Source organism: Eumetopias jubatus, unplaced genomic scaffold (genome assembly GCF_037043125.1).
Source record: "Eumetopias jubatus isolate StellerSeaLion01/CBP00866 unplaced genomic scaffold, mEumJub1_p1.0 scaffold_11, whole genome shotgun sequence".
NCBI classification, from domain to species: domain Eukaryota; kingdom Metazoa; phylum Chordata; class Mammalia; order Carnivora; family Otariidae; genus Eumetopias; species Eumetopias jubatus.
Window position 1 is genome coordinate 95,718,324 of NW_028274817.1, and position 26,816 is coordinate 95,745,139.

Sequence of the window (26,816 nt, forward strand, 5' to 3'; positions counted from 1 at the left end):
TTTCAGCAAGTAAAAGACCACTTTCAGCTGCTATTGAAAAAATACAAGGTAATTGTTGGCTACATCACAATTGATCATTGCTACCTATTTTCGGGAGCTACTATATTATCAAGGGTCATGGATAATAAGAGAGAATTTCAGACTACTCTATCATGAATGTTCAGGGTAGAGACTAAATTTACTAAAATGACAAGAAACCACCTTAAACATGGATTCTCAATATTTGGTTTTGTAATGTGGAATAAATAGCTAAAGCACCTTGGTGAGGGCACTGAACCATGTCCATGTAATATTCTGTACCATCTAAAGCCTTGATAGTGTAAGTAAATGCTATATGAAAATATTCTTTAAATTTTTTAATTTTTAATTTTTTACCTGAGATGCAATGGACATATAACATTGTGTTAGTTTTAGATGTAAAAATATTCTCATTGTTTAATGTTTAGTGATCATTTTAGGCCAACATGCTATGATCGACATATTAAATTATTTCAGTCCAATTTTTGCTCATACATTTAAATGACTAATATTTTTTTTTAAAGATTTTATGTATTTATTTGACAGAGAAAGAGAGAGAAACAGCGAGAGAGGGAACACAAGCGGGGTGAGTGGGAGAGGGAAAAGCAGGCTCCCTGCTGAGCAAGGAGCCTGATGTGGGACTTGATCCTAGGACCATGGGATCATGACCTAAGCCGAAGGCAGATGCTTAATGACTGAGCCACCCAGGCGCCCCTTAAATGACTAATAATTCAATAAATGATCCTTGTCACTGCCTTTCTCTTTTGTACTTCTGTCAACTCTTTGGACAAAGGTAAGATATTCAACTATTCGAGTTCACCCCACCCCTTTCTTTGGTCACAAATAAATGTCATTAATAATTGTAAGAATTTCTAAAGACCTTTTCCTTGGAGATGTAACTATGTTTGTTGCTCAAAAGTAAGAGTTCATAAGAGATAATTATCAAATCTTATACTTAGGTTAATAAAATCAACTGTACTAATTAACAATTAGATAAAAGTTGTTTAAAAATATTTAGGGGGGGCGCCTAGGTAGCTCAGTCAGTTAAGCATCCAACTCTTGATTTCGGCTCAGGTCATGATCTCTGGGTTGTGAGATCAAGCCCTGCATCCAGCTCCCTGTCCATGCTCAGCTGGGAGTCTGCTTGGATTCTCTCTATCCCTCTCCCTCCGCCCATCTCTCCACTCATGCTCTCTCTCTCCCTCTCTCTCAAATAAATAAATAAATAAATAAATAAATAAAATCTTCAAAAATATATTTAGGGATTGTCTTTTCTACAATGTGTTGGTAGAGATGTTCAGAAAATCCTCTCTCAACTGAAAATTTTAAGTTAAACACACATACAAGCTAAGAAAGCAGAGATCCACTGTATTGAGTCATCACTGGAGATGACATTTGTTCTGGGATATGGGCTACTCTGTGACGGCCTGGAGTCTTGGATCTTGGGGTCATAAATGGCAATCAGGGAACAAAACTGTCAGCTAAACAGCCCATACTTACATGGCTTGGAGTCCAGATTTCACATTGTATTTTTGGACTACCAGGTCCCAAATTAATTATTTAGCTTCTCAGCTCTTCACCTCATCACAGAAAGGGAGGCAGGAGGTATCCCTACAAGATTAAATAGTCTCCTGTTTGTCATTAAATTTGCTTTTTAAAATATTGTAATCCCGATATTCACAGGCTGGAGAGCACTGAGCTGGTCAATGTGATATCTTCAAAAGGAACTCAGAACAGTTATGCTAGAGACACATGTGCTCTATGTAGATTATTAAAGAACAACTGGAGTGAATTATTAAAAAAAATGATATGTGCATTACATAAAGTTGTACAAACTTAATCTTACATGTACAAGTTCATTTTCTTACACTATATTAGGAATCAGTTGCTCTATATTGTAAACATGTATGATTATAGTCACTTCTAAATTATATTTATGAAACACGTAATTGCAATCAAAATAAATTTAAGGATTATTGTTACTAAAGTATATGCTAACCATTAAAACCTCATCATTTTCACTGAAACATTAGTCTTGTATAAGAACTCAAGCTTCTACCTAAGACAACTAGAAATTTAGTTGTGTATTTCACTACTACAAATAAGCAACAGATTGTTACTACATCTCTATATTTTGCTACATGCTAATCCTGTAATAATGGACAGTAATATTAGCTTTATGCGAGGTCAGTATCTGGTTATTAGGGAGAGAATTAAGCCATCCTGTTTCAGTGCATTCAGTCATTAACATAGGGTTTCTGTCATACACCTTCATATGCAGTATTTTTGTTTGCTTGGTTTTGTCTGTCTCTGTCTGTCTAAGGTCACATGTTTTCATATTTAGGTTGACTGATTCAATATTTTTCCATGTTTCTGAGATTAGTTGACAAAAAAAGACAATTTTCAAATCAAGATAAAATGGGCTTTCCCTCTTTTTATAAGATTTCTTGTTTATTTATTTATTTGAGAGAGAGACCACATGAGCAGGGGAGGAGCTGAGGGAGAGGGACAGACTCCCTGCTGAGTGAGGAGCCCGACTTAGGGCTCAATCCCACAACCCTGAGATCATGGCCTAAGCCAAAATCAAGAGTCAGTTGCTTAGGATGCCTGGGTGGCTCAGTCGTTAAGTGTCTGCCTTCAGCTCAGGTCATGATCCCAGCGTCCTGGGATCAAGTCCCACATCAGGCTCTTTGCTCAGTGAGGAGCCTGCTTCTCCCTCTCCCTCTGCTGCTCCCCCTGCTTGTGCTCTCTCTCTCTCTGACAAATAAATAAAAATCTTAAAAAAAAAAAAGAGTCAATTGCTTAGCCGACTGAGCCACCTAGGGACCCCCAAGCCCCCAAACTTCCCCTATTTAATAAATCTTTCCTCCTGATTGCTTTTTTAATTTTTAAATTTAATTTTTAATGATTTTTTTTAGTTTTTGTCAGTTTCTTATATTAAGATTTTATTTGAATTCCAGTACAGTTAACATTCAGTGCTCTATTAATTTCAGGTATACAATATAGTGATTCAATAATCCTATACATTACTCAGTGCTCATCATGATAAGTGTACTCTTTAATCTCCATCACTATTTCACCCATCCCCCAAGGCCCACCTCCTTTCTTGTAACCATCAGGTTGTTCTCTATAGTTAAGAGTCTGTTTCTTGGTTTGCCTCTTTCTTTTTTTTCCCCTTTGCTCGTTTGCTTTGTTTTCTAAATTCCATATATGAGGGAAATCATATGGTATTTGTCTTTCTCTGACTTATTTCACTTAGCATGATGCTATCTAGCCCCATCCATGTTATTGCAAATGTAAGATTTCATTCTTTTTTATACTTGAATAATATTGTTATATTATATATTATATATAACATATATCATATATATAATATAACCTATATATCATATAATATAACCTATATATTATATATGCCACTATTATATATATATATAATATATATATGCCAATATATATATTATATATATATATAATATATATATGCCACTTCTTTATCCATTCATCTATCAATGGACACTGGGCTGCTTTCATAATTTGCCTATTGTAAATAATGCTGCTATAAACATAGTAGTGCATGTGTTCCTTTGAATTAATGTTTTTCTATTCTTTGGGTAAACACCCAGTAGTGCCATTACTGGATCATAGGGTAGTTCTGTTTTTAACTTTTTGAGGAAGCTCCATACTGTTTTCCACAGTGGCTACACCAGGTTGTAGTCCCACATCCTCACCAACACTTGCTGTTTCTTGCGTTTTTGATTTTAGGCATTCTGACAGGTATGAGGTAATATGGATTGTAGTTTTGATTTGCATTTCCCTGATGATGAGTGAGGGTGAGTATCTTTTCATGTGTCTGTTGATCATCTGGATGTCTTCTTTGGAGAAATATCTGTTCATGTCTTCTGCCCATTTTTCAAGTGGATTATTTATTTTTTTTGGATATTGACTATTGTTAGTTCTTCATATATTCTGGATACTCTCCCTTTATTATCTATGTCCTTTGCAAATATCTTATCCCATTTCATAGGGTGTCTTTTAGTTTTGTTGATTGTTTTCTTTGCTGTACAGAAACTCTTTACTTTGATGTAGTCCCAGTGGTTTACTTTTGCTTTTATTTTCCTTGCCACAGGAGACATATCTAGAAAAATGTTGCTATGGCTAATATTAGAGAAATTACTGCCTGTGCTTTCTTCTAGAATTTTTATGGCTTCAGGTCTCACTTTTAGGTATTTAATCCATTTTGAATTTATTTTCATGTATGGAAGGAAGTGTATGTATGTGAGTAAGGAAATGGTTCAGTTTCATTCATTTATATGTAGCTGTCCAGTTTTCCCAGCACCATTGGTTGAGGAGACTGTCTTTTTCCCATTCCATATTCTTGCCTCCTTTCTGAAGATTAATAGACCATATTTAATTGTGGCTTTATTTCCGGGTTTTCTATTCTGTTCTATTGATCTATGTGTCTACCTTTGTTCCAGTATCATACTGTTTTAATTACTACAGTTCATGGGGTGCCTGGGTGGCTCAGTTGGTTAAGCATCTGACTCTTGATGTAAGCTCAGGTCTTGATCTCAGGGTTGTGAGTTCAAGTCCTGCACTGGGCTCCATATTGGATGTGGGACCTACTTCAAAAAAATTATTACAGCTTTTTAGTATAACTTGAAGTCTGGTATTGTGAGACCTCCAATTTTGTCTTTCCTTTTCAAGATTGCTTTAGGTATCTGGGATCTTTTTTGGTTCCATACAAATTTTAGGATTTTTTGTTTTAGTTCTGTGAAAAATGCTGTTGGTATTTTGATACGAATTGCATTAAATATGTAGACTGCTTTGGGTAGTATAGACATTTTAACAATATTTGTTCTTCCAATCCATGAGCATGGAATGTCTTTTCACTTCTTAGTGTCATCTTCAATTTCTTTCATCAGTGTTTTATAGTTTTCAGAGTACACTTCTTGCACCTCTTTAGTTAAGTTTATTCCTGGGTACTTTACTACTTTCAGTGCAATTGTTAATGGGATTGCTTTCTTAATTTCTCTTTCTAGTGCTTCATTATATATTATTACATAGAAAAGCAACAGATTTCTGTATGTTGATTTTGTATCCTGCCATTTTAATGAATTCATTGATCAGTTCTAGTAGTTTTTTGGTGGAGTGTTTCAGGTTCTCTACATTGAGTACCACGTCATCTGTGAGTAGTGAAAGTTTTACTTCTTCCTTACTGATTGGATGCCTTTTATTTCTTTTGTTGTCTGATTGCTGTGGCTAGGACTTCCAGTACCATGCTGAATAAAAGTGGTGAGTAGACATCCTTGTCTTGTTCCTGACCTTAGTGAAAAATCTCCCTGTTTTTCCCAATTAAGTATGATGTTAGCTGTGGGTTTTTCATATATGGCCTTTATTTATTTTATTTAATTGAGAGAGAGGGAGCACGAGAGAGAGCAGGAGCAGGGGGAGAGGCAGAGGGAGTGGGAGAAGCAGACTCCTGCTGAGCAGGGAGCCCTATGTGGGGCTCAATCCCAGGACCCTAGGAACTTGACCTGAGCCGAAGGCAGACGCTCAACCGATGGAGCCACCCAGGCGCCCCCATATACGGCCTTTATTATGTAAGATACAGATGTAGTGAAAAGAAGGGGCACCTGTACCCCCAATGTTCATAGTAGCAATGTCCACAATAGCCAAACTGTGGAAGGAGCCGAGATGTCCTTCAACAGATGAATGGATAAAGAAGATGTGGTTCATATATACAATGGAATATTACTCAGCCATCAGAAAGGATGAATACCTACCATTTACACTGGAGGGTATTATGCTAAGTAAAAAAAATTTAAGAAGTACAGTTGACATAGCTCTCAGTTAATTATATCCCCTTTCTTAGTGTTGCTTCCTATCAGAAGTACATTTGACTCTCCTTTCTCCCTTATCTCTCCATATCTGATTTTCATCAGATGTAACTGTGGTGGACACTATACAGCATCAATCACATTCCTTATCAGGAATGAAGGAATTATTTCTGTAGCTACAGGGAATGATACTGGAAGATGAAAATTAGGTCAGCCCTCTTTGGACATTGCCTTGGCTTGAAAAAACTGCCTCATCCAAGTCCACTTTCAATGACTGATCAACATAGCAGCATAAAGTCCGAGTCCCCTTCTCCTACCTTGGGACAATTCCAAAGGGCCATCCTAGCTTAAGAGGCCCCAATGAGTTGACTAAAAGCCTTCACTGGACCTGTCTAGAAACCCAAATTCTTTCTCCACCTGGTCAATATACCTTCTTACCTTTCCTTTCACAAATGTTGATCATAGTATATCTCCTAATAAATGTCCTGCCAATCTCCCACCTCAGAATTTGAATCCCTGAATACCCAAGCTGTCAGAGCATCATTTCCCATTTTTATATCTTTAAAAACTGTTCCTCTGTTCTTTAATCCACTATCACTTGTCTAGTTCAGTCTGCCCATAACTTTTTTTTTAAGATTTATTAGAGAGAGAGCACGTGAGGGGGTGGGCATGAAGAGCAGAGGGAGAGGAGAGAATCTCAAGCAGAATCCTCGCTGAGCACAGAGCCCAACACAGGGCTCAATCTCACGACCCTGAGATCATGATCTGAGCTGAAATCAAGAGTTGGACCCTCAACTGCCTGAGCCACCCAGGTGCCCCTACCCTTAACTTTCATTTAAAATGGTCAATTTTCGAGGGGTGGAGCAAGATGGCGGAGGAGTAGGAGACCTGGATTTCGTCTGGTTTCAGGAATTCAGCTGAATAGGGATCAAACCATTCTGAACACCTACGAACTCAACAGGAGATCGAAGAAGAGAGTAGCAACAACTCTCTGAACAGAGAAGCGACCACTTACTGGAAGGTAGGACGTGCAGAGAAGTGAATCCGAGGCGATATACGGGAGGATAGACGGCGGGGGAGGGGGCCTGCGTCGGCCGCTTCTGGCAAGTGATAGAGCCGCGGAGCACAAAATCGGAACTGTTAGAAGTCGGCTCCGCAGAGGGACGTCGCTCCAGTGGCTAAGCTGGAGGAGGAACCCTCGCGGGACAGTGTGGTCTCAGGACCCTCGGGGTCACAGAAAGGCCGGGGGTGCCTGAGTGCGGCAGAGCTCCCAGGTATCAGACCGGGGAAGCCGGCTGCAGAGACGGAGCCGAGGCACGGGCTCTCAGCTCGGGGTTGCCGTAAACTGTGATCCGTGGCCCAGTCGAGCCACTGCTCCTCCAGCAGGGACCCAACAAGCGGCAGATCCGGGGAGACTCCCCTTCCTCCCCCGGGAGGAGCGGCGCGGGAGTGTACCGTAGGGATCTGCTGGGTTTGGAGACTCCACACGGGGTCAGGTGCCACAGATAGCAACGCTCGGTCACAGTCCGGGTGAGCGCGGAGTGTGGCCGGAGACCGGGGAGACGGGAGTGACTAACTGCTTTTCTCTGGGGGCGCACTGAGAAGGGGGCCCCGAGTTCTCAGCTCCTCCTGGCGGAGATTGGGAGGCCGCCATGTTCACCCTGGTCCTCCAAAGCTGTACCGAGAGCTCACAGGGAACAAAAGCTCCTGAGAGCAAACCCGAGCAGCTTGCTTAGCCCGGACTCACAAGGGCGGGGCAATTCCGTCTCCAGCAAAGACATTTGGGAACCACGGCAACAGGCCCCTCCCCCAGAAGATCAGCACGAACAGCCAGCAAGCCAAGACCAAGTTTACCGATCAAGGAGAACGGGAGAACTCCAGCGCTAGGGGAATACTGCACATAGAATTCATGGCTTTTTTTTTTTACCATGATTAATTAGTTTTTCAAAGTTAATTTTTTTAACTGTTTTTTTTTTTTTAGATTTTTCTTCTTCCCTTTTTCAACCAACATCTTATCAATCCCTTTTTTAAAAAAACATTTTTATTTTTCATTTTTAGAGTCATATTTCATCCCTTCATGGTAGTTACCCTTATTTTTGGCATATATATATAAGTTGTTCTCTCTTTAAAATTTTGAGATACAGTTTCTTCTAACAAATCAAAATATACCCTAAATCACTAATGTATGGCTTTGTTCTAGTCTCCTGCCTGATCACATTCTCTCACTTTTTTTTCCTTTTCTTTTATTTTTAAATCTTTTTTTTTCAAACAACTTATCAATTCCTTTTATAAAATCTTTTATAATTTTCATCTTTACAGTCATCTTCCATCCCTTCATTGTATCAACCCCTATTTTGTACATATATAAGTCTTTCTTCCTTTAAAATTTAGGAGGCACTTTTTTCTAACAGACCAAAATACACCCACAATCTAGTGTGTGGCACTGATGTATGCACTAGCCTGATCATATTGTTTTTTTTTTTTTGTATTGTTCTGTTTTTGTTTTTATCTTTTTCTTTTTGTTTTTTTTCCTCTTTCTTTTTTCTTTCTTTCCCTTTCTTTTCCCCTGGTTTCAGGTCTTTTCTGCTTTGTTTAGAGGATATTTGCTGTGGACGTTGTTAACCTATTAGCATTTTGTTCTCTCATTCATCTCTTCTCCTCTGGACAAAATGACAAGACAAAAAAGATCACCTCAGCAAAAAGAACAAGAGGTAGTACCGTCTGCCAGGGACCTACTCAATACGGACATTAGTACGATGTTGGACCTAGAGTTCAGAATCATGATTTTAAAGATACTAGCTGGGCTTCAAAAAAGCGTGGAAGTTATTAGAGAAACCCTTTCTGGAGAAATAAAAGAACTAAATTTTAACCAAGTCGAAATCAAAAAGGCCATTAATGAGGTGCAACCAAAAATGGGGGCACTAACCGCTAGGATAAATGAGGCAAAAGAGAGAATCAGCGATATAGAAGACCAAATGATGGAAAAATAAAGAGGCTGAGAAAAAGAGATAAACAACTACAGGATCACAAGGGCAGAATTTGAGAGATAAGTGATACCATAAGACGAAACAACATTAGAATAATTGGGATCCCAGAAGAAGAAGAGAGGGGCAAAAGGTATATTGGAGCAAATTACAGCGGAGAACTTTCCTAATTTGGGGAAGGAAACAGGCATCAAAATCTAGGAGGCACAGGGAACCCCTCTCAAAATCAATAAAAATAGGTCAACACCCCGACATCTAATAGTAAAACTTACAAGTCTCAGAGACAAAAAGAAAATCCTGAAAGCAGCTCGGGAGAAGAGATATGTAACCTACAATGGTAGAAACATTAGATTGGCAAGAGACCTATCCACAGAGACCTGGCAGGCCAGAAAGGACTGGCATGATATCTTCAGAGCACTAAACGAGAAAAATATGCAGCCAAGAATACTATATCCAGCTAGGGTGTCATTGAAAATAGAAGGAGAGATCAAAAGCTTCCAGGACAAACAAAAACTAAAGGAATTTGCAAACACGAAACCAGCCCTACAAGAAATCTTGAAAGGGGTCCTCTAAGCAAAGAGAGAGTCTAAAAGCAGCATAGACCAGAAAGTAACACAGACAATATACAGTAACAGTCACATTACAGGCAATACAATGGCACTAAATTCATACCTTTCAATAGTTACCCTGAATGTAAATGGGCTCAATGCCCCAATCAAAAGACACAGGCTATCAGATTGGATTAAAAAACAAGACCCATCGATATGCTGTCTGCAAGAGACTCATTTTAGACTCAAAGACACCCCCAGATTGAAAGTGAAGGGGTAGAAAACCATTTACCATGCTAACGGACACCAAAAGAAAGCTGGGGTGGCAATCCTTATATCAGACAAATTAGATTTTAAAACAAAGACTGTAATAAGAGATGAAGAAGGACACTATATCCTACTTTAAGGGTCTATCCAACAAGAAGATCTAACAATTGTAAATATCTATGCCCCTAACATGCGAGCAGCCAATTATATAGGGCAATTAATAACAAAAGCAAAGAAACACATTGACAACAATACAATAATAGTGGGGAACTTTAACACCCCCCTGATTGAAATGGACAGATCATCTAAGCAAAAGTTCAACAAGGAAATAAAGACTTTAAATGACACACTGGACCAAATGGACTTCACAGACATATTCAGAACATTCCATCCCAAAGCAACAGAATACACATTCTTCTCTAGTGCCCATGGAACATTCTCCAGAATTGACCACATCCTAGGTCACAAATCAGGTCTCAACCAGTACCAAAAGATTGGGATTACTCCCTGCATATTTTCAGACCACAGTGCTTTGAAACTAGAACTCAATCACAAGAGTAAAGTCGGAAAGAACTCAAATACATGGAGGCTAAAGAGCATCCTACTAAAGAATGAATGGGTCAACCAGGAAATTAAAGAAGATCTGAAAAAATTCATGGAAACCAATGAAAATGAAAACACAACTGTTAAAAGTCTTTGGGAAGCAGCAAAGGCAGTCCTAAGGGGAAAGAATATAGCAATACAAGCCTTTCTCAAGAAACAACAAAGGTCTCAAATACACAACCTAACCCTACACCTAAAGGAGCTGGAGAAAGAACAGGAAATAAAGCCTAAACCCAGCAGGAGAAGAGAAATAATAAAGATCAGAGCAGAAATCAATGAAATTGAAACCAAAAGAACAGTAGAACAGATCAACGAAACTAGGAGCTGGTTCTTTGAAAGAATTAACAAGAGGGCGCCTGGGTGGCTCAGTTGGTTAAGCGACTGCCTTCGGCTCAGGTCATGATCCTGGAGTCCCAGGATCGAGTCCCACATCGGGCTTCCTGCTCAGCAGGGAGTCTGCTTCTCCCTCTGACCCTCTTCCCTCTCGTGCTTTCTATCTCTCATTCTCTCTCTCTCTCTCAAATAAATAAATAAAATCTTTAAAAAAAAAAAAGAAAGAAAGAATTAACAAGATTGATAAACCCCTGGCCAGACTTATCAAAAAGAAAAGAGAAAGGACCCAAATCAACAAAATCATGAATAAAAGAGGAGAGATCACAACCAACACCAAAGAAATACAAACAATTATAAGAACATATTATGAGCAACTCTATGCCAGCAAATTAGATAACCTGGAAGAAATGGGTGCATTCCTAGAGATGTATCAACTACCAAAATTGAACCAGGAAGAAATAGAAAACCTGAACAGACCTATAACCACTAAGGAAATTGAAGCAGTCATCAAACATCTCCCAACCAACAAAAGCCCAGGGCCAGACGGCTTCCCAGGGGAATTCTATCAGACATTTAAAGAAGAATTAATACCTATTCTCCTGAAACTGTTCCAAAAAATAGAAATGGAAGGAAAACTTCCAAACTCATTTTATGAGGCCACCGTTACCTTGATCCCCAAACCAAAGACCCCATCAAAAAGAAGAATTACAGACCAATATCCTTGATGAACATGGATGCAAAAATTCTCACCAAAATACTTGCCAATAGTACCCAACAGTACATTAAAAGGATTATTCACCATGAGCAAGTGGGATTTATCCCTGGGCTGCAAGGCTGGTTCAACATCCGCAAATCAGTCAACGTGATACAGTACATTAACAAAAGAAAGAACAAGAATCATACGATACTCTCAATAGATGCAGAAAAAGCATTTGACAAAGTACAGCATCCTTTCTTGATCAAAACTCTTCAGAGTATAGGGATAGAGGGTACATACCTCAATATCATAAAAGCCATCTATGAAAAAGCTACAGCCAATATCATTCTCAATGCGGAAAAGCTGAGAGCTTTTCCCCTAAGATCAGGAACATGGCAGGGATGTCCACTCTCACCACTGCTATTCAACATAGTATTAGAAATCCTAGCCACAGCAATCAGACAACAAAAATAAATCAAAGGCATCCAAATCGGCAAGGAGGAAGTCAAACTCTCACTCTTTGCAGATGATATGATACTGTATGTGGAAAACCCAAAAGACTCCACCCCAAAACTGCTAGAACTCATACAGGAATTCAGTAAAGTAGCAGGATATAAAATCAATGCACAGAAATCAGTGGCATTCCTATACACTAACAATAAGACAGAAGAGAGACAAATCAAGGAGTCGATCCCATTTACAATTGCACCCAAAACCATAAGATACCTAGGAATAAATTTAACCAAAGAGGCAAAGGATCTGTACTCAGAAAACTATAAAATACTCATGAAAGAAATTGAAGAAGACACAAAGAAATGGAAAAACGTTCCATGCTCATGGATTGGAAGATCAAACATTGTGAAGAAGTCAATGCTACCTAGAGCAATCTACACATTTAATGCAATCCCCATCAAAATACCATCCTTTTTTTTCAAAGAAATGGAACAAATAATCCTAAAATTTGTATGGAAGCAGAAGAGACCCCGAATAGCCAGAGGAATATTGAAAAAGAAAAGCAAAGCTGGTAGCATCACAATCCCGGAATTCCAGCTCTATTACAAATCTGTCATCAAGACAATATGGTACTGGCACAAAAACAGACACATAGATCAATGGAACAGAATCAAGAGCCCAGAAATGGACCCTCAACTCTATGGTCAACTCATCTTTGACAAAGCAGGAAAGAATGTCCAATGGCAAAAAGACAGTCTCTTCAACAAATGGTGTTGGGAAAATTGGACAGCCACATGCAGAAGAATGAAACTGGACCATTTCCTTACACCACACACAAAAATAGGCTCCAAATGATTGAAAGACCTAAATGTGAGACAGGAGTCCATCCAAATCCTAAAGGAGAACACAGGTAGCAACCTCTTCGACCTCAGCCGCAGCAACTTCTTCCTAGAAACATCGCCAAAGGCAAGGGAAGCCAGGGCAAAAATGAACTATTGGGATTTCATCAAGATAAAAAGCTTTTGCACAGCTAAAGAAACAGTCCACAAAACCAAAAGACAACCGATAGAATGGGAGAAAATATTTGCCAATGACATATCAGATAAAGGGCTAGTATCCAAAATCTATAAAGAACTTATCAAACTCAACACCCAAAGAACAAATAATCCTATCAAGAAATAGGCAGAAGACAGGAACAGACAGTTTTCCAAAGAAGACATCCAAATGGCCAACAGACACATGAAAAAGCGCTGCACATCGCTCGGCATCAGGGAAATCCAAGTCAAAACCTCAATGAGATACTACCTCACACCAGTCAGAATGGCTAAAATTAACAAGTCAGGAAATGACAGATGTTGGCGGGGATGCGGAGAAAGGGGAACCCTCCTACACTGTTGGTGGGAATGCAAGCTGGTGCAACCACTCTGGAAAACAGTATGGAGGTTTTTCAAACAGTTGAAAATAGAGCTACCATAGGATCCAGCAATTGCACTACTGGGTATTTACTCCAAAGGTACAAATGTAGGGATCCGAAGGGGTACGTGCACCCTGATGTTTATAGCAGCAATGTCCACAATAGCCAAACTGTGGAAAGAGCCAAGATGTCCATCAACAGATGAATGGATAAAGAAGATGTGGTATATATATATATATATATATATATATATATATATACACACAATGGAATATTATGCAGCCATCAAAAGGAATGAGATCTTGCCATTTGCAACGACGTGGATGGAACTAGAGGGTGTTATGCTGAGTGAAATTAGTCAATCAGAGAAAGACATGTATCATATGACCTCACTGATATGAGGAATTCTTAATCTCAGGAAACAAACTGAGGGTTGCTGGAATGGTGGGGGGGTGGAAGGGATGGGGGGCTGGGTGATAGACATTGGGGAGGGTATGTGCTATGGTGAGCGCTGTGAATTGTGCAAGACTGTTGAATCACAGATCTATACTTCTGAAACAAATAATGCAACATTTGTTAAAAAAGAAAAAGAAGAAGATAGCAGGAGGGGAAGAATGAAGGGGAGTAAGTCGGAGGGGGAGATGAACCATGAGAGAGAATGGAAAAACAAACTGAGGGTTCTAGAGGGGAGGTGGGTGGCGGGATGGGTTAGCCTGGTGATGGGTATTAAAGAGGGCACATTCTGCGTGGAGTACTGGGTGTTATGCACAAACAATGAATCATGGAACACTACATCAAAAACTAATGATGTAATGTATGGTGATTAACATAACAATAAAAATTTAAAAAAATAAATAAAATGGTCAATTTTCACTATTTGTTCCATGGTCAGAGAGGCATTCAAATTCAAGTCTCCATATCACATACTTGAAACATGATTGTGGCTCACTGCAGGCTGCTGCAAAAATTCTAAAGTCATCCATTTTTCAAAATTTCAACCTACCTATCCGTATGACATGATACCCACTGTGGTATATGCTCTCAGTATCCCATGAAAACCCCCTCTGCAGACAGTTTCCATATACAGCATTTGTTTCCTATGACTTTTCCAGTGGGGATTGATTCATTGCCATGGGAATCTGCCCTAAGAGCAAACGTTAGCCAATGATGGACTGGAGTTAGTAAATGATTACCACAATTTGCTTGCCCTTTGGCATGACAATTCTCTCTGAAGGTCCCCAGGGATCTTCCCCAGGTCTCAGGAGTAGTCTGATATCTAGCTTACTTTTCATTGACTTTCTCCCTTTAGCATCTTACCTTCCCATTCTCTCAGAGTGCTTCCTGTGATCAACTCTCATCTAACCACTTGCAATTAAACTCTTTTCTCAGGGTCTTCTTTTAAGAGAAGAAACACAAATACTGAGAACTGATGAACTAGAATATTACTAAAGGCTCCTAAAGGATCTTTCAGATCTAACTGCCCTCTCTTGCCCCTCCTATTTGTTTTATATTTTACCTCTAGATTTTTCTTTCCAAAACTCTGTTGACTCACGCTCCTTAGAAATCCTCAGTGGCTCCCACTGCAATAAGAAGTAAAACAAAACTCTGCCCATCAAAGTCTGCCTGTATTTCCAACTGTATGTCAGCCGGCATTTCCTACCACAAACACACTGCAGACACACTCCTCTACTCATTACTGACATGAAGTATCTTCTCTGTGTTTTCAATACGGTTGTTTCCTCTGCTGTAATGCCCTCCCCACCATATTGGCTAATAAATCCCAGCTTATCCTCTGAGGTCTAAATCAAATCCTTTATCCCCTAAAAAGACCTCTCATACCCCCAGTGTTAGGGTTAATATTTCCTGCTACCATGCTCCCCAGTGCCATGTTTAATTTTGGTATATCAGAGTGTACCTTTCACTGAGATGATTTATGGATATGTATTTTCACCACCATATATGAATTCCTAGTAGGCAGGAGCCATGATACCCATCTTTGTATCCATGGCTAATATTTGAAATGATTAACAAACCTATATTCCAATCTGCCCAATGAGAAAGGACACCGGATGAATGTCCTGAGGCACCCAGATGAGTCATGTTTTAACCTTTTAGTTGCTGCTGGCTTGTTGGGAAGTGATGGGGGGCCTGTGGGAGGGGCTATGGTGGTTATAGTGGTTAAGGGTTTTACTACAGTGGAGCTCAAACAATTGAGTATTTACCAACATATGAGGAAAAGCGTCTGTTACAATATTTTAAGAAATAGGGCATAATTGGTTGGACGTCAGCTTTGTTCACAACTACTATAGTTATCAAGGCTTCCCAAGTTATAGGTCTTTTGTAAATAATTGTTATATAATTAAGAACAGAACTGAAAAGAAGCACAAAGTTTTTTAAAAAGACCATTGATACATGCACACGGATACACTTCTTTAACCAGCACAAATAGGAATATTCTCATGTACAGATGAAAATGTTATAGTCTGTTTTTTTAATCACATTAGATTAACAGCTGTTCAGAAGGCAATTACATTTACACTGTTTCAAGTATTGTGTAAGTTTTCTAACAATAATATCAATAAAAGTGTACTTAGCTTTCTTTACAGGCTCACCTTCTCCAAATCATATCAACATTAATTCACCTCTAAGAGACTACTGCCCTGGAAAGAGCAATCATGATAGCATCTTGCAAATATTTTTCAAAATTATGAAGCCTGCAAAACCTCTTGTGTAGCCAGCAACATTTACTAATTCATCCCCAATTAATGATGTACCCGGAGTCACCTTTAACTTCCCCAAATTTCTTCTAAAGTCCTTCAAACCAGCATTTTAAATGAGTCCATATCTGTTCAGTGAAAATATGTATTGAAATTTTATGATCTCCGAAAGGCTGCCAAACTAACAAAAAAATGACTATACAAAGGAAACACATATTAAATATGAGTACTTAATTATTCTTAGCTCCATTTCCATAACTTTAAGAGTCTGATTCATAGACAAGGGGTTTTGTTTGTTTAAGGTAGTCATACACATTTCTAATACAACAATGTTGTGCAGTTTGAGGTTCCTCGTATGTTCTTTCTCATACATAGCAGAACCCTCTCCCTTTTGTAGAACAGGAAACTGAGATGTAATATGTTTATCAAAAACAATGGCAAATCTGAATGATTCGTTGCCCTTTACAAAAGACTAGTTAACATTCTGAAACTAAGGGAAATCCGCCAGTAGGGCTGTCATTTGATTATTAAAATGAGAAGTGAACTTTAGATTTCTTAAAATCAATTCAAATCTTCTGAATCACATAAAAAAAGACAAAATAGGTTAATTTATTGAAATACTAGGAATAGGTTCACTATACCTCAAAATCTACCCATCACATAGAGAATTATTAATTGGCTTTGCAAAGCCAAATGTCTGAAAATTGGTGGGAAATTTATTGAAATACTAGGAATAGGTTCACTATACCTCAAAATCTACCCATCACATAGAGAATTATTAATTGGCTTTGCAAAGCCAAATGTCTGAAAATTGGTGGGAAAATTTCAGAAGATGCTAATAACTAAGACTGGTGATATGTGAGGTCAAGGCCACTAGAACAAGACAATGCGGGTGGGCAAGTTGGTTCTTGCTTTACAGCACATTCTGTTCCAGTGGTATTGAATGGATCACTCTGTTTGCCATTCTGAAGTTTCCCTTCTGCTTATTAATAGCATTGGCATGCTAGGTATAGATCCTTCTATGCTAAGGATAGACCCTTTCCTAAAACATTTTTGTTGAGGCAAACAGGGTTGAGACACTAGTCCTCCTAGGGAACACAAGATTGCTACTATGTGTATACTTACAACACTTCTAAATTATATCCATTTACCTACGTTATGATGATTTCCTCAGCAGGATTCAACCACTGTGGGGCATTTAATTTTCTCCCAAAGAGGACAACTTATTCCTTTGATGAACCACAGTTCCTCAGTTCTTCCCTATGACTCTTCTACCTTCTTAAGCACCCTCCCTTCAAAAGTTTATAAGGAATACCCCTCAGCACTGTTCCCATGCAAGCAATTCTGTTCAGGAACCATCAGGGCAATTTGTACAAATGAATGTTTTATTAGAGACAAAGGAAAGAAACTTCACACACCAAAGACTTTAACCTATTTTTGCATGTGTTAATTCAGTGCATATGCTTGTTTTTATAACACCTATTCCCATAAACAAACATTCTCATAAGAGGCTGCCTGGCTCATAAATTGGTGTAAGTATTTGAAAGTATCAATCACAATTTTAAATGTAAATACCCTTAACTAAATATTTATACTTCTAGAAATTTGTCCAACACATACATTCAAACAAATGGCCAAGACAGTATAGCACAAGACATAAAATGTATGTCTCAAAGCTCTGACTGAAGTAGGAAACTAAACTTCCCTCTGGGTCATTATTAGAAAAGGGAAATGTAAACTATATTTTTTATTTCTTCTCATGATGTATCTGCTCTAGTGTGGTGGTTAATAATATTTTACTAATGGTTTTCTTACCTTTGAATACACCACGTTTCCAAGGGGATACATGTAGAATATATGGAACTGTATTATCAGGGTCTATGGTGATGTATGGGTTTCCCCACACTATTGGAAGATCTGACGTTACCTAGAAAAGAGATTTCAAAGAATTACATAATGTCAATATTTACATGAAATTTGTGTAACAAGCTTAAAGCATAGAAAAAACTGAAAACTTAAATACTTCCATTAAAAACTCTTCACCTTTAAATGAAAAGCAAACCAGAAAAACACCACATACAGTAAAAAAAAAAAATCTGAGGAGAAACCTCTGAAAAAATAGAACAAAGAAAATGATTCTTACAAAAAGAACAATGCTTATTTTCTGTTGCTACTTGTAGCAAGATCACTGATACTTAGACAACTTGAATATCTTTTATAAGCCATGCATAATTTTCTTTATGCAACTTGATGTGCAAAGGATGAACCATTTCAATGAATTCTACATCAATATTAATACAGTAAATAAAGAATATTTAAGCAGCATTTGACCATAACTCTGGTTAAATCCAACTTTCAAATACCCACCACTGCCTACGCAAACAGTGATCTACTTGGTGTCGACAGGAACAATTCAAAGAAATCATATAACATGTGGTCATTTGTGACTAGCCTTTTTCACTTAGAATAATGTTTTCAAGGTTCAACTGTATTGTGGTATATATCAATATATCATTTCTTTTCATTGACAAATGATACTAACTTGTATGATATGCCACATTTTGTGTATCCACGTATAAACTGATGGAAATTGGGTTGTTTCCACTTTTGTCGATTATGACCAATGCTGCTATGAAAACATCTATGAGCTTTGAAGTGGACATAGATGTTCATTTCTTATGGACATAGATGTATCTAGGGGTGGAACTGCTGAAGCAAATGATAACTCAATGTTTAACCTTCAACCTTCTGAGTTACTGGTTTCCAAAACTGTTTTTCAAAGTGACTGCACCATTTTCTTTTACCAACAAGGCATAATGGCTCCTATTTCTCTACATCTTCTCTCAAAGTTTTTACTGTCTGTCATTTTGATTATACCCATCCTAGTAAGTGTGAAGTGGTATCTCGTTGTGATTTTGATCTGCATTTCTCTAATGGCTAATATGTTGAGTATCTTTTCATGTGCTTATTGCTCATGTGCCTACCCTCCCTGGGGAACTATTTATTTATTTATTTTTAAAGATTTTATTTATTTGAGAGAGAGAGATTGAGAGAACGAGTGGGAGGAGGGGCAGAGGGAGAAGCAGACTTCCTGTGGAGCAGGGAGCCTGATGCTGGACTCTATCCGAGGATCCTGGGGTCATGACCTGAGCCAAAGGCAGACGCTTAACCAACTGAGCCACCCAGGTGCCTGGGAACTATCTATTTAAACTCTGTATGTTTTGGGGTACCTGGTGGCTCCATCAGTTAGTGTCTGACTCTTGATTTTGGCCCCCCAAGTTTTTTATTGAATAAATACCCCTCAAATTGTTTTAAGTTTTTGTTTAATTTCAAGGTCTGAAAATTTTCACTTTGACAATTTTTGCCAGTGTTTTATTGCTTTTGAGGTATGCAACTCCTTGCTCTACCATTCTGGAAGTCCCATATCTGCTGTTTTCCTTATTGCATAACTATTTTCTACTACTTGATCACTTGGATAAAATGCCACAGCATTTTACCTGTATCTCAATTACGTTCTCTGATTTTTTTTATTTTCTCTTTCATACTAAGGAAGTCCCAACCTTCTGCTGAAAACTATTCTTGTAGCAGTAAGATGAACTATAACTTAAAAGGTTTTTTAAAAAGGCATAACAATGACTACTAGCTTCAGTGCCTGGGTGGCTCAGTGTTAAGCATCGGACTCTTGATTTTGGCTCAGGTCATGATCTTGGGATCATGAGATTGAGCCCTGTGTTAGGGCCACAGTGGGCATGGAGCCTGCTTAAGATGTTCTCTCTCCCTCTTTCCACCCACCCCACTGCTGCTCACACCCTGTCTTTCTCTAAAATAAAAAAGACTACCACAGCAATGAAAAAGAGAACAATGAAAAGAATATACTGAGTTTGAGTTGTTAGCAGATTGTCAAAGTGCAGGTGTACAACAAGCAGTCGAGAATGAGGGACTGACATAACACATACATCTTGAATAAAGGGTAGATGTGGCATTTGTACCTTGATGAGAGTGTGAAGCCAAGAAACTGCCAGGTGAGATGTTGTAAAGACTTAGGAATACTTTTGAAGATGGAAACTTGAAAAGACATCAGAAGGTTAGAGGGATAAAAGAACCAGATAAATAATAATCAAGAAGTGGCAGGGAAATGAGGAATACAGAACGATACAAAATAAAAGGTGAAGAGTGTTAAGAAGGCAGACAGACACTGTCAAACACCACAGGAATTTTGAGGCACATATGTTGGCAAAATAAGTAATTTTTCTTGACCCAAAGTCAAGGATGATCTCTGTGGCAGGAGTTTCACAGCAGAGTAGAAGAGCTATAAACCACCCGCTGCAAATTAAGAAGTGATCATGATATCATCACTTTTTCAGAAAGTTTAGCAATCGTGGACAATAAACATGATAATAGTTGAGGAAGGAGTAGTATAAAGACAAATTTGCTCTGCTAAATTTGAGAATATTCATAGATTATAGATTAAGGGAAATAATTCCACAAAGAGGAAGATACTCAAAGAGAGAGGAAGAGCAGGGGAAAAGAATGTGAATCAGTCTTGAGTGCACTGAGGTAAACTTCATTTCACGGATGGAGGAATAAAGATGGAGAGTCAGAAGCATTTCAGTGGTACTAAAGCAAGAGTATGATGAAAGCTGAAAGTATAAAGCAAAGATTCTCAGCCCAGACTTTTTCCTTGATGATACCTCAGTTGTTTCTCAATAGAATTTCTATTGAAATACAAGCAATAAACTTGTATTATGTATTATATTATGTATTAAATTACATATTAAATTAAATGATGTGAAAAGGCAAATTCGTAAGGCTCATTATTCTGTGTTGATTAAAAACAATAAATTTCAAATTAAGAAAGGAGATACTGTACCTATTGATAATATCTCTAGGAACAAATGTTTCTTAAATCTTAAATACATTTCTGTTCTTTTATAATTGTTGAAGCTCTTTAAATATAAAAATATGGAAAATCTTCCTTGAAAAACTATTATGAGCTTGGCAATATAATCTATGCTGGGTATAAATGTGGATAAGAGAGGCACGCCTCTTTTCTCAGTTTATAATCTGGTGGAAAACAATAAAAAGGTAATAGCAATATGATATAATATGTTTGATGGCGGAAAAGGTAAGAAAATATATTGTGGAAGCACATGAGAGACATCTAATCCCTAATTTTACAATCCATAAATTTTAAAAGTTGTTCAAAATTTTTTTGAAAATACCTTTTATTATCATTCTGGGAAAGTGGCCTCTAAGACTTGCCCTAAAGAATTAAAAGGAGCAAGACAAACACAGAGAAATGGAAGACAGGGAGTTGGGTAGAGATTTTCAGACAGGAGTAAAAGTAAATACTGTTTACAAAGGGCTGAGTGCTGCTGGAGCCAAGAGTGGCAACAGATGAAACTGAGTAAATGAGCTTTTAAAGGACAGCAAAAGCCAATTCAGGGAGTACGGATTTGATCCTGAAGGTAAGAAATGATACTGACAAGTTTCAGCAGGGGAATGACAAGAGGAGATTTTCGTTCTTAATATTCACTCCATTTGCCATCCAGTAAGGAGAGAAGAAAACCAAAGCACTTATTTTTTCCAGGATTACAAAACAACAACAACAACAACAACAACAACAACAAAACCCAGAGGGTAAACCTAGAGAATTTCCAAACTTCTGTAATACCCTCTGAAACTCAGACACCTATGATCAAATAGATATGTGAAGCTTCTTTGAAGGATTCTATTAGGTACACAACAATTTGTAGATAAATGTGGGAGCGGGAAGTGGAAAAATGTATTTTAGGATTGGCTTAAATCAAATGAGGAAAGCCAAGTGTAAAACTTCATAAAAAATAAAGATGTAAATAATTATGCACTTCTTCACATTCCCACTATTATTGACACTGATAAATGATAGGATATACTTTTGAAATTTTATGTCTACAGATTTCACATCAAAATTTTAAGAGCTGTCGAAAATACTTTTGAAAATGCCTTTTATTATCATATATAATTTATTCAGGTGAAAATACATGATTCAAATAAGTAGCTTTTAAAGTATTTTATGATTATATACTAATACTTAGATATAAAACTTGTTTGGTAAAACTTTACAAACTTTACAAGTGAAATGAAATTTAATAGCTGTTGGCCTAACAAAAAGTAGAATTCTAAACATCTCCTTATGTGACACTTCACCTAGTTAAGTAAATGTTTTTAAAATTTCATATAATTCAATATAGTCCTTCTTAAAATAATTTCATCCTTAAAAAAAAAAATCTTACCTTAAATGTTTGGATGGTCTTTGTATAATTGGGCACCATTATGGGTTTATTTGTCATCTTCCCTACTTGACAGTCTATAGTGATATGTTCCAAGGCCAGGGGTCTTTTTCCAATCCCTTTTATGTCAAAGACATACTCCATACCATCTACTTCATTTTGTAGAGTAAGTCTGCCCTGTGACAAATCAGCCAAATTTCAGCTCTGTAGGAGTCACAGTTGGATGTCAAACAATCTCTGCTATCCTATTAACTTTGAATCTGATTAATGAAATGAGCTTTCAAGGAGGTGTCAGTCACTGACTTTTCTAGCTTATGTATAAATACCTCTACTGAATGAATAAAGATGAATTTCCTGTGAAAAGCTCTGTATTTCTCTTTGCTTTCTCTAAATGACAGAGTTTATATAGGCATTCTCATACATAGCAATTATATGCATTTTTATGTCCTTGTCAAAGAAATATGTCTTAAGAAAATATTCTCTGAAGTACCAACTACCTTAATGAATAAAAACAAAGGAACAATGATGTTACTTTGTTAAACGTGTTACATAAAAATAATCTAGACACAAGTACTGGCAGCCAATGGCATTGTGAATTCAGAAATGTTATCCCTCAAGTTAAAAGATTTATTAAAGTTTCAAGCAGAGGGCGCCTGGGTGGCTCAGTCGTTAAGCGTCTGCCTTCGGCTCAGGTCATGATCCCAGGGTCCTGGGATCGAGTCCCACATCGGGCTCCCTGCTCGGCAGGAAGCCTGCTTCTCCCTCTCCCACTCCCCCTGCTTGTGTTCCTGCTCTCACTGTCTCTCTCTGTCAAATAAATAAATAAAATCTTTAAAAAAAAAAAAGTTTCAAGCAGAGTGAATACTAATAATCAATAGCATAGAGTAGAACTTTTTTGCAAAAAGGTTTATCATAAATTATAAAGGTTAATATCATACATCAGTTTATTGACAAATTAATACTAGGAAAAAAAATCAATGAGTTCATACCATAATCTCACATTGCAAAATAGGTTTGAATGTAAGGGGATACTGCACAGTTTCACCTGGTCCAACATATAAAATAGAAGGTCCATAAAACCATTCTCCTTCTATAGTAACTTGACATTTCCATTCGTTCTTTGTTTTATTACTCTAAAGTATGAAAAATAATATAGAAAAATATCAGAAGGGTGATGTTGATGAAGCTGAATTACGTATTAATTCATGTTACTTGTAATAAAATTATATATTGTATTTTAAATTCCATTTCATGAGAATCACCATTTGAAAGTCATAGTTGTTAAGAACAACTATCAACAATGTGAATATACAGCATAAGGATGACTATGTATGCTTTCATTGTCATATAGAAGCACTGTCTAATAGGTTGATCCATGGGTTATTTAATATTTAAAGAAATATTTGTTTGACTGATTAATTACTGTGAAAATTATAAACTGGTCTTAGAATTACACATTCTACTCCTAATTATGGGCAATCTATCTGGTAGATTGCTCAGATAGCAAAGCTTACACATCTCATCAGAACAAATTTTTGTGCTTTGAGCAGACTTTTCTTAAATCTTTAAAAATTAAACAAACAAAACCAATTTCTAGTCTAGAAAATTCAACACTCCTTACAAATATATTACCTTCTTCTATGCTGTAGTGTCACTTTGAGAGCCAAGCTACAGCCAGTCATTGTTCTTAGTGCCCATGAACCCATCTTAATTGTGAAGATCACAACTGAATTTGAAGCAGAGATTCTCGAGATCCTAACTGCCTGGTGGAGCCAGGAATTCCCTTTTGAGTGGGAATGTGATGATAAGTTAAGGAAGTTGGAGTTATTTTTTGAAGGAAAGAGATCCAACAGAAGTGATTAGTGTGGTACGTAACACGGTACATTTATATTGAAGAATAAAGCTCTGTCCTCAATGTGGAGAAATAAATGGCAGCAGATAATGCAATTAGAAATTGTAATAGTTCAAAATGAGAGGTTTGGAGAACTTTAATTGAGACAGTGGCAGTGGGAATGGAGAAAAGTAGCAAAAAAAAAAAATAAGTATAAGTACCACTTACTACTGGAATATGTTGGGTAAGGGCTTCAAATGCTGGTGTTTCAAATTCAAACCTGGCCTCTGGACGTTCTTCATTTACCACACCTTCAATGCAATAGACACGCACATCATACCGTGATATCAGCAAAATTTTACACGGGTAGCGTCCAGGACTGATAGGAACAAATCGTAAAGGAACTAGAACAGATCCATCTGCAACTATTAAAAAAATGTTTTAAATAGCTTAGTTATTTTTGGTGGCATAAGTCCTAAAATTCATTTTGGAGTAAAGCAATATTTAATACTACTGTATTTAATTATATTGTATAATCTAGAAGAGACTAGCTTATCCTGAAGTAACACATTACCCTTAAATCGCCAGGGCATAACCACAATAACAGAATATATCTTGTGCATAGGTCATAGGAAGGTCTACTCCATAAAGTCACTCAGGGACCCATGTTGTGAATAATACCACTATCTTGCAGGTGTACCATCAGGGACACCTCTCTTCCTCTGTTGACAGGTCAGGGGAAGAAAAGTGGCTAGAAGCTTGCTCAAGGGCTTTCCAGTGCTCAACTTAAAAGTAATACACATTACAGATGACCCTTGAACAATACGGGTTTGAACCACGCAGGTTCACTTATACGTGGGCTTTTTATAATAAACACAGTACAGTACTAGAAATGCATTTTCTCTTTCTTAGGACTTTCTTAATATTTTCTTTCCTCTAGCTTACTTTATTGTAAGAATACAGTATACAATACATACAGCATACAAGCTGTGTGTTAGTCAACTCTTAATGCTATTGATAAGGCTTCCAGTCAACAGGAGGCTATTAGTAGTTAAGTTTTGGGGAAGTCAAAAGTTATATAAGGATTTGTGACTGTGCGAGGGGTAGGTGCTCCTAACACCTGTATTGGCCAAGTGCCAACTGCACATTTAATTGGCCAGAACCAACCACATGGCTCTATCTAACTGAATGGGGGCTGAGAGACAGATATATGGAATATTTGGTGAGCATTATTGTTTGTTACTTTTCTATGACTTAGGGGTACTCTGTCCCCTAGTAATCAAAATAATTTGCAGCTTGACCAGCAGATGGAAATAATTTTTCCATCGTTAATAACCAAGAGAAGCAGAGGTATACCCAATTAATACTTCTCATATCACCTTGTTACACCATTAACCTTAAGTCAACAGCTAATATCAGTTCTTACAGTAGGCAGACTATATATATTGGCCTTTCCTTCTGAGCAACACTAATTTTTTCTCTGAAGGTCACCATTTTCTTATTTCCATGAAATGAGAAAATAGTTATAAAAATCTCTCAATGCTAAAATAGGATGTAGTATAAGAGTTTAATGCACATTTCACTGCTAATGGCAAATTTTTAAAGTAATAGATAAAAAACAAATGATAAAAAAAGAAGTTCAAAGCCTAATTCTATATGAGGAATTTCTCTGAAACCAAGAAAATAAATCAAGCCCATCAGTCAATGGACCAGACAAGTAGTATGACATTAATTAGCTATAATTTTAATTCACTCACATTTAGCACCTCAAATGTTAAAAATGGCAAACCTGTTTTCAAATACACTGAAGTTTATGTCAAGAAAACCAGTCACAACTGCAAGAACATTAATTGCCTTAAATCATTTTAAAATCAAATTGAGGATTTGTATATGTGGGTTACCTGTTGTTAGGTGTTATGTATTATAAAAACATATTAATTACATATTATATAGCATGTTGCATATTGTATATTGCTATATGTCATATATACTATATATAATGTTAGTATTATACATTGTATATTAAAACACACTGACAGTGGATCATATTTGAAATCTGTATTACATCTAACAGAAGTTCAAGATTATCAGCTGGTCTAAAGAGAAAATAAAGGCTGTCAGAATGTTATTTTTATTCCATCCCATTCAAGTACAGATTTAATTTTAGAATAAAATTTTTTCTCGTCGAAAAGGACTCCAGGCATATTTTATCATCTGTTATTCATTGATTGTTTTCATTCTGAGAGAATTATTTGAGTTGTGGCAACATCATTAGAACAAACCAGGTGAGATAATCATCTGATCAAAATTTGTTGCTTTATTAACAGAAATAAAGAAACCTCATTCTCTTTCACAAACAGATTGAAATGAAAATATTTAGATTAGGTAATTTAAATAAAATTAAACTGCTTAGAATAGGAAATTTAAGCAACTCCAACTCAACAGTAATTACTGTTCTCATCAAAGATAAAGAATCACTAGCCATTTAATAGTAAACAATAATTGAAATGCACAAGTCCTAGTATAAAGCTTCCATCAGAAGCTTTATGTTCTACACTATTTCCCTTTCCCTAAAAATATCCACTTCCTAATGATAGTGAGTCTGAAAGTGAAAGCCAAGGACATTCTTCAGTGTACATTTTCCAACTCATGAAATGTTCATGAGTAAAGACCCTAAGGAATGCACGGTGCCAGCCTCTTTCTTTGCCAGTCCGAAAAGGAATCCATCGTAACAGTGGAGTTCACGGTAAGATAGTTCTATTTTTGAAGATGTACTGATAAAATAATATGCATCGTTTCTTAAACATACAAAATAATTCGATTTGAGTAATAAACATAA

At 37.2% G+C, this 26,816-nt stretch overlaps 1 protein-coding gene across 3 annotated transcripts in view; it reads right to left on the reverse strand.

The window, feature by feature from the left end:
- Window positions 1-26,816, reverse strand: part of CFAP47 (cilia and flagella associated protein 47) — a 519,587-nt gene that overhangs the window by 161,972 nt on the left and 330,799 nt on the right. For all 3 annotated transcript variants that reach the window (XM_088028500.1, XM_088028501.1, XM_088028499.1), the window contains 4 exons: window positions 24,206-24,402; window positions 23,136-23,279; window positions 22,150-22,323; window positions 17,690-17,801 (listed from right to left, as the gene is read on the reverse strand). In XM_088028500.1, coding sequence (XP_087884626.1) covers window positions 17,690-17,801; window positions 22,150-22,323; window positions 23,136-23,279; window positions 24,206-24,402 — 627 coding nt within the window. The remainder of the gene's footprint in view (window positions 1-17,689; window positions 17,802-22,149; window positions 22,324-23,135; window positions 23,280-24,205; window positions 24,403-26,816) is intronic.